The sequence below is a fragment of the Notolabrus celidotus genome, chromosome 16, assembly GCF_009762535.1.
Source record: "Notolabrus celidotus isolate fNotCel1 chromosome 16, fNotCel1.pri, whole genome shotgun sequence".
Classification (NCBI taxonomy): Eukaryota; Metazoa; Chordata; class Actinopteri; order Labriformes; family Labridae; genus Notolabrus; species Notolabrus celidotus.
Window position 1 is genome coordinate 6,212,027 of NC_048287.1, and position 11,571 is coordinate 6,223,597.

General features: G+C 38.8%; 1 protein-coding gene across 1 annotated transcript; it reads right to left on the reverse strand.

The window, feature by feature from the left end:
- Nucleotides 1-5,792: 5,792 nt before the first annotated feature.
- Nucleotides 5,793-11,075, reverse strand: LOC117828246 (replication protein A 32 kDa subunit-like). Its single transcript, XM_034705279.1, has 9 exons — nt 10,910-11,075; nt 10,772-10,824; nt 10,566-10,670; nt 10,109-10,222; nt 9,947-10,018; nt 9,501-9,608; nt 9,170-9,283; nt 6,336-6,433; nt 5,793-6,174 (listed from the first exon to the last, which is right to left on the reverse strand). Exons 1-9 carry the CDS (start codon nt 10,920-10,922, stop codon nt 6,093-6,095), a joined length of 759 nt encoding a protein of 252 aa, XP_034561170.1. The 5' UTR covers nt 10,923-11,075; the 3' UTR covers nt 5,793-6,092.
- Nucleotides 11,076-11,571: the final 496 nt, after the last annotated feature.

Here is an 11,571-nt window from a genome sequence, read left to right on the forward strand (position 1 = left end):
TGGCACAATAAACAATGTGTTTCACAGCTTGACCCAAAACATGAATCTGGCTCTTACATTTATAAATGTGGGGAGTAGAGCGTGAGGGGACGGCATGCAGCAAATGGTCAAGGGTGGGAGTTGAACCAGCAACCACTGCAGCAAGGACTATAGCCTCTGTATATGTTAGTTATTTGTTTATGTTCTGAAGGCACGTTTGATCATGACAGATTCTGTGAGATCACAAGTCTATGTGTGGTCATGTAGTTTTATGGAATTGTCGAGTGTGTGTTCAGAGGATTGTATTGTTAAAAATCTACTCTGAGGTTGTTTACCTGAGACAGGAGAAGGATCCAAACCTGCTCTTACATGGTAAGATGGATCACAGACAACTTGACCTTCAAAAGATTTCAACATCCAACGTTAACTTCTATTCATTTTAAACAGAATTATCGGATGAACTGTTGAAGTTAACATCTATCTTCATCGCTTAACGGTTAACAGATTTAAACTTTAAATCCTTGGATGGCTACAATGCTGCTTCAGGATCTTTCTAAATGAAGGGTACTAGTGTATTCTCCCACAAACTGTATTAACAATGACTAAGAGTTTCCAGCTGATGTCTTGTAAACCTTTTTCAACTTTTCATAGATAAACATAAAAACCATCCTGGATGAGGTGTTCAGGATCTGTCGGAATATGGAGTTTTATGGTTTATAAACCGTAGAGCCATAAAAGAGCTGTGGAAGGCTATGAAACAGAGGAAAACACTGTAAATATGTTTTCTGCTTTTACAAATATGAACCTCATATAACTTCATAAATTCTGAAAGTATCTCTTCAAATCAAGCAAGCCTTTTTTTTTTATTTAACTTTAAAATAGAAAAAAAGAGGAACCATTTAAATTTATTTTGAAAATAAAAAAAGACTTCAGGAGTTTTTTTTATTAGACATTAAAGTATACTGCAGGGGCGTCAAACTCATTTCAGTTCAGGGGCCACATACAGCCCAAGTTGATCTGAAGTGGGCCGGACCAGTTAAATCATAACATAATAACCTATAAATAACAACAACTCAAACTGTTTCCCTTTGTTTTAGTGTAAAAGAGTACAAGTGCATTCTGAAATTGTCACATTTAAGGAACTTTTTACAAAAACAGATGTTGTATTTTTCACCATGACGAGTCTCATAGTGGGCCAAATACTTGACTCTTTAAGCCCTGAAACCTGCTGCAAACACATCAAACACATATGTTACCCATTCACCTGACACAGAGTGTAATGTTTACTGTAAAAGAACAGAGATTATAATAATGAAGAAGGTAAAGTTGATTATTTTGACCCCTCAGCTCCAGCATGAACAGTTTGCTTGCTGGACAGTGTTGTATGCAGGGGTGTAGAGCTAGTGTTAGAAGTTAGTGGATCACTTTTTAGTGCTCTAAAAAAAAGTCCCTGAAAAAAACCGCCATTAAGGTGCGCTCCGTCAGCACTATGATTTTATGCGACCCCCAGAGGACAAATTTGAAATAGTTGTTTCTTTTATTGAAAAATTGCAGTTAATGTCTTCTCTGTAATTTTTTCCGCGGGCCGGATTGGAACCTCTGGCGGGCCGGTTTTGGCCCACGGGCCGCATGTTTGACATCCCTGGTATACTGTATATTGCTAGGGGACCAAATACTTTCTTAATAATAATGCATTTATTATTTACTATTTATTATTATTATTATTATTATTATTATTATTATTATTATTATTATTATTGCTGTTGTTGTTGTTGTTGCTGTTATAGTTAGTGTTTCTATTTTCATTATTATTATTGTTATTGTTATTATTATTATTATTATTATTGTTATTGTTATTATTATTGTTATTGTTATTATTATTATTATTATTATTGTTGTTGTTGTTGTTGCTGTTATAGTAAGTGTTTCTATTTTTATTATTATTATTGTTATTATAATTATAATTTTTATTATTATTTTTACTATTTGTATTCATGTTGTTCATGTCATTGCTGTTATTATTATCATTATCATTATCATTATTATTTTTATTATATTATTATTTGAATGATGGAAAAACAAAATGTATCATCACAAAGTTGAGATTACAGTTATGTAAGATTCCTGAACACTCTCTCTTTCTCTTTACGATCAAATTGCCCAGACTAGTTCAGCACAGGCAGATATGTATCGCTGTGATTATATTTTATAGACTGTTTCACTCACATATTAACAGTTTACACACACACACACACACACACACACACTGATGCACGACGAGCCACACCCGTGAACACTGTCAGATCTCAGTGTTGGGCTCGGTGTCCTCAGGCCATAAAGCAGCTTTACCTCCCACATTAGAGCTGATGAAGATAGATTTATAGCTGTCAGCCACATTCATTAGAATTCCCTTCATACCATCATTGTGAATCTTCAAGACTGGATGCTGTCCAGACTTCAGGGTGCCCTGCCAGTGCTGCTGCTTACAATACGGTATCAGACCAGACTGAGTGAACAGAGTTTAAGGAGCCTTCTGTTGGAAGTTTTCTTCATCACATCACTTCAGAAATAGGTGGCAGCAAGCATGTCACGTATGGTGCATAATATTCTGGAACACTTAATGATACGCGTGTACAGAAGCCCATTTGAGGCAAGAGAGAACAAGACCAGGATTCATTTCTTAAAGCCACATATCAGTGTATTTCTCCCCTGTCTCCCCTGGCATCATGTTACTATCCTGTGTAAGGAGTGGTGGAGAAATGTGATCATATTCTTAAAAATGTGGATTTACTTGGATCATTTCTTTGTCTTGCTTCATCAAAGCTGTGAAAAGAGAAATAAAAGGTAGTAAGCATCATTTAGGATGTCTGAAATCAGAGAAACTAAAAGTGTCTTTGCGGTAGAGCTTTTTTTTCAGAACCACTTTTTAAGTGGTTGTTGTTGTTGCAACACTTTTGGCCTCAAGAGTGCAAAACCACAATAATTAGTACATACCTGTCTTGTGTGTTCAGACTGCAGGGAGACACTGAGGCCCTTCCTTAAACTCTTCCCTACATACTTCACTCTGCTTACGTGTTTGCGTTAAAACCTCTGACTTTGGAGGGAGAGTGGGTTGTTAAGGCGTTTGCTTACAATCTTTATTTATCCTGAAGTACTGCACATTTTCAAAGAAATATGATCGCATGTTGTGTCATTCATGTTTGCACACTGACTCTGAAATATTTGTCTGACATTTTCTGTGTTTTTTCACATGCGTCTGATTAATTTTAATGGTCATGTGAGTGATTTCAGCAGAGAAACATGGACCACCACGTGACTGACGATGATCTTTTCTGAGTATCCCCAGATCCAGGTGTCTCTGCACACTTTTTCAATGCCACGTTTTTGGAATAATTGGAGTGTGTGTGTGCGCGTGTCCTACTTCAAACATACGGCTAACTGCTGTTCAGGATCAATTGCTTTGCAGAAATTGGTGATATTTTTTGATTTGATTTGATTTGATGACTTTATTTCGAACATGTAAAAGTAAAAAATACAATTAAAAAAAAGCAGAAAAGAAGAAAGAGTCATACAAACATGAAATAAAAAGAAACAGTTTAACAAAAGAAACATAATCAATATTAGAAAGCAGTGAAACAATTTACTCTACATGTACGAAATGTGTCATCCAGTGTTACTATGAGTGTATCAAACTGAACCACTGACATCCTGAGACATACTTGGAAGCCATCAGGATAAATCCGAAGCTCCTTTATCAGCAGGTTAAACTCTTCCTGCTCTCGTCTTGTTGCAGCAGTGACCCTTAGACCATCTAACACTGAAGCTGCGGTCAAAACAGCCTACTTTACTAGCAGTGTACTGATTTGACCTAAATTCAGTCTGTAGTATGTGAACAAGAGCGAAATCTGCAGTATGCCAAAACTATCCGGATGCCGTACTGATTCAGGAATATTTCTCAGTATGCATCGGATCAGTCTCGGTCACGTACTGTTTCAATGCACAGCGCTCGTTCTGCTTTTTCTCTTTTCTTCTTTTCTGACAGGGGAACTCAGTTTTTAGGTGCTGTGAAAATTGTTAAATTCCATATAAACCACTTTGTAACTTTTTAAATAATAAGTCATGCTAAAGAAGCAGTTTCTCTATCAGCTTGGTCATTGTTTACTTCCGCTTTCTGAAACTGGAAATCCAGCAACGCCTGACCCAGCATCCTGCAGAACAGAACAGTCATATTACAGACTACCTTCAAACGCTGTATGTAGTAGGCAGTACGTACTCCATACTACACTGATAGGTAAAATATAGCAGGCAGGTTTCTACCTTGTGTTTTTAGCATTTTCAGTTTTCAGTTTTTCTACTTTATGTTTGTAGCATTTTCAGTTGCTGTATCTTACATTTGTAGTATATTCACTTTTTGTATTTTCTGTTTGTAGCGTTTTTCTGTTCTTGTGTTTCATGTTTGTTGCATTTTCAGTTATGTATTTCATGTTTGCAGCATTCTCAGTTTTGTATTTCATGTATATTTTGTATGTTATGTTTTGTTTTATGTGGACCCCAGGAAGAGTAGCTGCTGCATTAGTGGCAGCTAATGGGGATCTGAATAAAGGAATAAAGGCTGCTTCGAAAACAGCCTCAGGCTGTTTCCGAAACGGCCTGCTACATACTACTCACTAATGTAGTAGGCAGTAGGTATTGCCTACTACATACTGCGTTTGAATTTAGTATGTAGTATGACTGTTCTGTTCGATCTGTCATGCAGCATGCTGAGCCAGACTTCACTGGATTTCCGGTTTCGGAAAGCGGAAGTAAACAACGACGAAGCTGATAAATAAAAAGCTTATTTAGCATCCATTTATGATTTAAAAAGTTAGGAAGTGGTTTATATGTAATTTGATAACTTTCACAGCACTCAAAAACGGATTTCCTCCCGTCAAAAAATGAGGAAAAAGAAAAAGCAGAACGAGCGCTGTGCATTATGGGAAACAGTACGCGAGGCAGACTGGTCCGATGCATACTGAGATATTTTCCCGTATCAGTAGACATCCGGGGAGTTTTGGCTTACTGCAGATTTTGCTCGTTACTACTTACTACATGCTGAATTTTGGACATATCAGTACGTACTGCTAGTATAGTAGGCGATTTCGGAAACAGCCTCAGTTTCCAGAAATGCACAACGCCAACGTTCTTCTTCCTCTGTTTCTGTTTCTGGTGGTTGGTGCTCAGTTTTTTGTTGCATTAACGCCACCTACTGTGTTGGAGTTGTACCAGACGTTCAACAGTCCATTACATTCACATTGAAGTAATTGAAATAAACGCTGGTGACTCCTGTAACTTCTAATAATTACAGAGAAAATAAACATCTCACAGGTAACTGTTCATGTCTATGAACATTATTAAATTCCATATAAACCACTTCTCAACTTTTTAAATCAAAGGTTTATCTATCAGCTTGTCCATCTTTTTATCCCGCTTTCTGAAACTGGGAATCCAGCAACGCCTGACCCAGCATCCTGCAGAACAGATCAAACAGAACAGTCAGACTACAAACTATCGTCAAACGCTGTATGCAGAATATAGTATGCAGTACGTACTGCACACTATGTTCGTAGGTAGTATGTAGCAGGTGGTTTCGAAAACATCCAGAGTCATCAACGATGCTGGCTTACTGGCTTGGTGTAATGTAATTGTCATTTGTCATGTTAAATGCACCTTAAAACCGTAAATTAAAGCTTTGTGTCGTATACATAAGGACGTTGTGACTCTGCTATAGACTCTACCTCTAAATGAAGAGCATCTTTAACAAAAAGGATCCCACATACATTTGGAACTTCTCTCTTTATATACAGGAATGACTTATTTTGCTTGTTTACCACTCATTCTGAAAACAAATAAATTAGAAACAAAACAATAAAACAAACTTAAATAAGCCTGGATTATACAAATGTGAACTAATTATTTACAGGCAACAAATTACAGAAGCTAAACAAACAGACACAGAGAGGACCTCTAGCTTCATTAAATCATCAGTAAGGGACTAAAAGTGGCAAAACAATTCATACAAAAGTGACCCTACAGTTTGGGTACACGCTCGGTTTTGATCCTGGGCTGTGATGTCTTCATAATGCTGTTGACTTGTAATGCTGCTCATCAACAGTAGTGAAGACATGACCTTCATCGATCAGAAAGGTCAAAGCTCTCCTGTTCAACAAAAATAGAAAATAAATGGAAAGCACATGTAGTGACCAATCACCATCCAAATAATGTCAAAATAAGTATGGACTGGATCTGAATGCACAGAGCTGTTTGCTCCTTTATCCAAAATTTACAAAAAATGTAAAAGTATGAATAAAATCAGGTACCTGATGTTTCTCATGCTGATGTCTTCCAGCTGACTCTTCAGGTCATTCAAACTGATGCCCTCAAACTGGACGGAAAACTTCCTGACGACATTGAACACCTTACAAAGAAATCAAGACATTACTACATAACTCTGAACCTCTAATTGAACCTTTAGCTCTACTGCTTTAAAGTCAGGAGTATTTCACAATTATCAGCATGAAAACCAATTGGGTGCTGGCTCGCTTTGTGTTGTGCTGCGTAACATTTTTAAATAGATGTGTATGAGCATGTGTTGTGAAACGATAAGAGTGTTATCTTGATTTACTCAAAGGCACAGTTTGGACTCTAAGCTTGGTGGTTAACAAAAATGAAGGAAGTGTGATGCGTTTAAAAGCACCAGAGGGATGTCATTTTGCGAGGATGACGCCTACCACAGTAACTCCAGATACAGATCCCTCAGCTGTTCTCCAGAGATGAGACTTGTGGGCTCCAACCTGTGACACCCATGCACCTTAGCATGTATGTTAAAACACAGAGGGCTCTTTCTGAAGGATCCAAAGTGCACAGTAGAAATGAAGGGGGGAAAAAAAGGCTTTGGCCTACTCAAAGATCTCTGTATGAGCTGATGCATGGATTGTTGTTACATGCACTGAAACGTTCACAAACCAGGTACATCAAAATAACTTTATCAGTTTTTGAAACTTGTGCACATGCAGACGGTATCTGACAGGATCTAACTCTAACCCTTAACTAACATTCAGAGTGCTTAGCATGAAAGAAAGGTAGACTGTAAACATGTTTTTTTTTGTCTGCTTGAATAGCTGCATTTCAGCAAGTGTCTGTTTCTGCATGTATAGAGTGTGTGCATCAGCGTGAGCATGAGTAGTATCAGTCAGTTAGGCGATGCAGGGCTGAGGTGAAGCAGGTGAGTGAGGACATAGAGGTGAGGGTGTCCTCGTCTTTTCCCACTCCTTGATCAGCCTCCGACTGAAAGCAGTAACATGATGCAAGGAGACGAGGGAAATTAAAGCACTCTGGTTCATTATAAAACTCTGATACTTCCTTAAGAGTAGAAGCGCTGCTGCATGGCTCTGTACTCTGTAGAACTAATGCACTCTTTAAATGGCAGGAAAAAAGCTGCAGGGTTGACTTCAGACCAGGTTTGACTTTAGAACGGGTTCGACTTTAGATTGGGTTTTTGTTGGTCCGTGGTGCAGTCACCCTCTGCGACCTCAAGATAGCAACACGCCACCTGTGACCTGACTACACATCGTTTCAAGACCAGGACACCCATGGGCCACCAGAGGGCCCACAAACTATGCCTATGAGTTTACTGATGTGTATTCAGTGTTCAGCTGTAGTGTCTGTATTTGGTTGTGTTGTCTGAATTCAGTTGTGTTGCACAAATGGTTCAGTTAGGTTGTTTGTAGGGATGTAAGGATATATCACAAGACGGTAAAACATCGTTATAAATAAGGGTGGATTAAAATCGATTCTACAAAATTTGTATTGGGACATTATTTTCAAACATTAGAAGCACTATCTGCACTTCACTCCACTTGTTCAACATCATGAAGTCTCTTGCGCTGCTCTCTCGTCACTTGCTGAGTTGAGCGTAACAGACATGGCGGCAGCAGGTGAAGACCGAGCAGGTCAGGATGAACCTTTGTGTTTACAGTCTGAGGTACGGCAGCATTTAGACTCTCCCTGATATTCCTGAAGAAAAACATGTCAACTCCAAACCAGGAGCATAAGCTGCTCTTTAGTTTATTTAAAGAGATTTACCTTATTTGAGTATTTAATACTTTCATTTTGGAATGGTTCACTTTCCATTTCTCTAGAATTGTTCTGAAATTCTACAACAAGGTATTTTTGTGCAGTCATTTTGAGGTTTTTTTGCAAGGTGCTGAAAAAAGTGTGCAGGTTTTATTTGTTATGACACAACTTAAAATGAAAAAGGATTACTTTGTTGACAAAGAAATATAAGAGAAAAAATATATATTGCAACTGTCCATACCTGAGAAATGAAATAAAATAATAAATATTAAAATTTTGAGTTCAATCCAGTTTTCTTGAAAATTGTTAGAGAATTGTGAGTGAATCGTATCGTGAACCAAAAAAAATCGGATTTGAATTTAATGGTGGGTTGATTGTATCCCTTCATCCCTAGTTGTTTGCAATGTGTTGGTTGTGGTTTAGCAGAGACTTGTGTTGTAGAATTAAGTTTAGATACTAAGTTTGGCTGCATTTATCATCTATTTCTGAATTTGCAGAAACGTTTCTAAATGCTTGGCATATGTTGTTAAATAGTAAGAAGGTGTTCGTCAAGGCATAGTGGGTTTTTTTTGTTTGATTTTGCGATGAGGTACTTGTCATTAGCCACAGGTGATCCTGGTCAGCTCAACCCCTTTGTTGAGAAAAACACTGAAGCTAGGCAGCGCACTCTCCAGACGGGACTAACTTCCCCCTTAATTCATCTTATTTTATTAAAGTCCGACCCAAATAATGTTGGTCTAAGTCTTCTCTGGATTGGCAAAGTAAAGCACAGATAGCATTTTCTTTCAGAGGGCGTTCATGTTCCTGCTTTGTTGTCAACTCTTAACATAAAGCTTAACATTATTAATCATGAAATCAGTTCAAATGTTCATTCTATAACCAACAGCATCAGTTCTCTAAGAATCTCTTTCATAATGAAACTAAATTAGCAACTGAAACATCTTTGAACGAATCGATATCAACTCAAATCGATCAGCCAATCAGCTGTGATACCCAGCCCAAGTGCTCTGTACAGTTTATCTAAATAAGGAAACACTAAGTCTGTCTTTGGTTAGTCTGAACATTTAAAACCACTAACCTGATTCTGAACGATGGAAAACCCGTTTGGTAGGAGGCCTTCATGTTCTTCATTGTTCCCAGAGACTCTCCCAGAAGACGACGAAGCAGTGAGGTTCATATTCACATCATAAGCCTGGAAAAAGCAACACGACCATAGTGAAGAAGATAATAGAATGTTTTTGCACCACTGGAAAGCAACTTTTTTTCTCCTTAATAAGTAATGGATGAAAACTTCTGTATCTTGTATACTTTGGTTGCTTTCAGTCTGAGTTCTGCTCAAAGATGTGTGCGTTTTAGATCTGAATACTCCCAAAACTCAAAACAGTAAGAACATTTGATCACTCCTGTACCTTTCCACAAAGCTTCATATGGGCTTCTACCACCTCCAACATGTGGGATGTGATCTCATTCAAGTCCTTGATACTCCGGATATCCATCGCCAACAACATCCTTTGACCCTACAGCAAACAAACAAAAAACAAAACAAAGTCATGCAGCAAAGTCCAAACATGCAGACCTTTCAGAGTCTGTGGATGCTGATGGCTGTGAAACCTCACGACAGCTGCAGAGTACCAGACAGCTGCTTGGGATGCACAACACAAAGCTACACAGAACTGAAGGTGATAAAAGTCAACAAAGAGGACTTCTTATAGTTTACTCAAAGTTAGCACTGTTGTTGAAGAAGCCAGAGCATGTGTAGGATTATAAGGGCCAAGTAAGTGACTCCAGTGGTTGGACATTTACTTTCTACCAAAGTCAAGTTCATCATCTCAAACCCTGTGTTTCTATCACTTACCCTGAAACTACGTAGACTTCCAATGACCTTCACGTACGATCCAGGAGGCACACGTGTCATCGGAGCGCAGTCCTGTGGGAATCACGATTTATTAAACCTATTCATCAGGAAAGAAGGATGCTTGCAGTGCTCATGATGTGGTTCTGAAGAGAGCCTACTTTCCTTCAAGTTGACCCACTGCTTCACTTGAAGAGGTGGACCTGTCATGTCGTCCACAGAGTACTGGATGTTTGTCACGAAGGGGGCACAGCCTCTGATGATGCCCACCACTGACACCTGCAGTGAGAGAAAGCACACATATTCATCCTGACATAAAGTTCAAGTGCAGAATTGTGTTTGTTACTCCCTGTAATCAAGTGCCAGTTTTTTAATAGTGTTTTGAACCACCTCCAGACAGTAAATGACATTCCATTGTTTAAAACTCCTGTTTTATCTTCTGTTTTGTGTCTAAGTTTACAAGAATGTATTTTTTATTTCAGTCTTTCTATAAATCACCACAATCATGACTAGAATAAAAGTGATGGGACTCCTCTCTACAACCTCCAGAGCAGAGCTAATCTCGTGTAGACTTAAGTCCTCTTTGCATCCTGAATCAGGCTGTTTGTGTTGCCGCTCTTACCTGGTTGAGCTCTGAGTCACATATCACAAAAGAAGAATCACTGCCGACCTCTGAAGCAGACAGCAGCTGAGACACTGTGCACGGTAAAATCTGAAGAAAAGCTCTCTGCGAAGAGAACGAGGTGAAGGAATCCATTTCAGTCTATATGAACACATTTTCTTCAGATCCCTACGATTGTTTCAGGTATCGACAGAAGATAGACACACCTTTGATATCACTGCTTTGTGGCTGGTCGTCCCAGCAGGGGACTGACTGCAGGCTGCGGAAGCACATGATACAAACCTCATAAAGACAGCAGAGCCGCTGTTCAAAGTGTCGGACTGATTGAAGATGTTCAAACCTACCTTGGTTCCACATGACAAAATATCTTCAAATATAACCATTGCATGCACAGATTCAAAGTTTAGGTCACAAACTGAGGGAGCATGAGAGGCCAGAACATAAACAACAGTCAGACTGGAAGCCCTGTGAGAGTGAAGCTATCAGGTGTAGCTGTCAGCCTGCAGGTGTATTGAATTACAGCAATCACCTGTGCTGCAGTGGACACAGGACGAAACAGGAAACATAGAGGCAGTGCGAGTATTGTTTCATTTCCTTTTATTTAAAAATTCATCAGTTCAACAGTGATTGACGGGCATTCACCCCACTTTGATAAACTTCATTTAATCTCTTCAAAATATGTTACAATGACGAGCCCAAAAACTGTTCGTACAAAAGAGCGAGAGGAGAAGTTTACCCGGTTTGAGTTTGGATCTTTAATTTGACATGAATCAAAGTGTTGTTTATCTGACACAGGACGAGTTTCACGTGAAGCGTAGCCCTGATCCAGGACTGGGAGATGATGTATCATAATTCTGCATTAGTATGTCCGGCCACCAGTAGCATGTTCCCCTTAAACCTGCCTGATATCTCACCTTTATCCATCTGGTGGATTTTATTGGAGCTTAACCTGATCGATTTAAATACCAATATAGTGTAACCTACGCTTTATGTGTACTCCATTTGG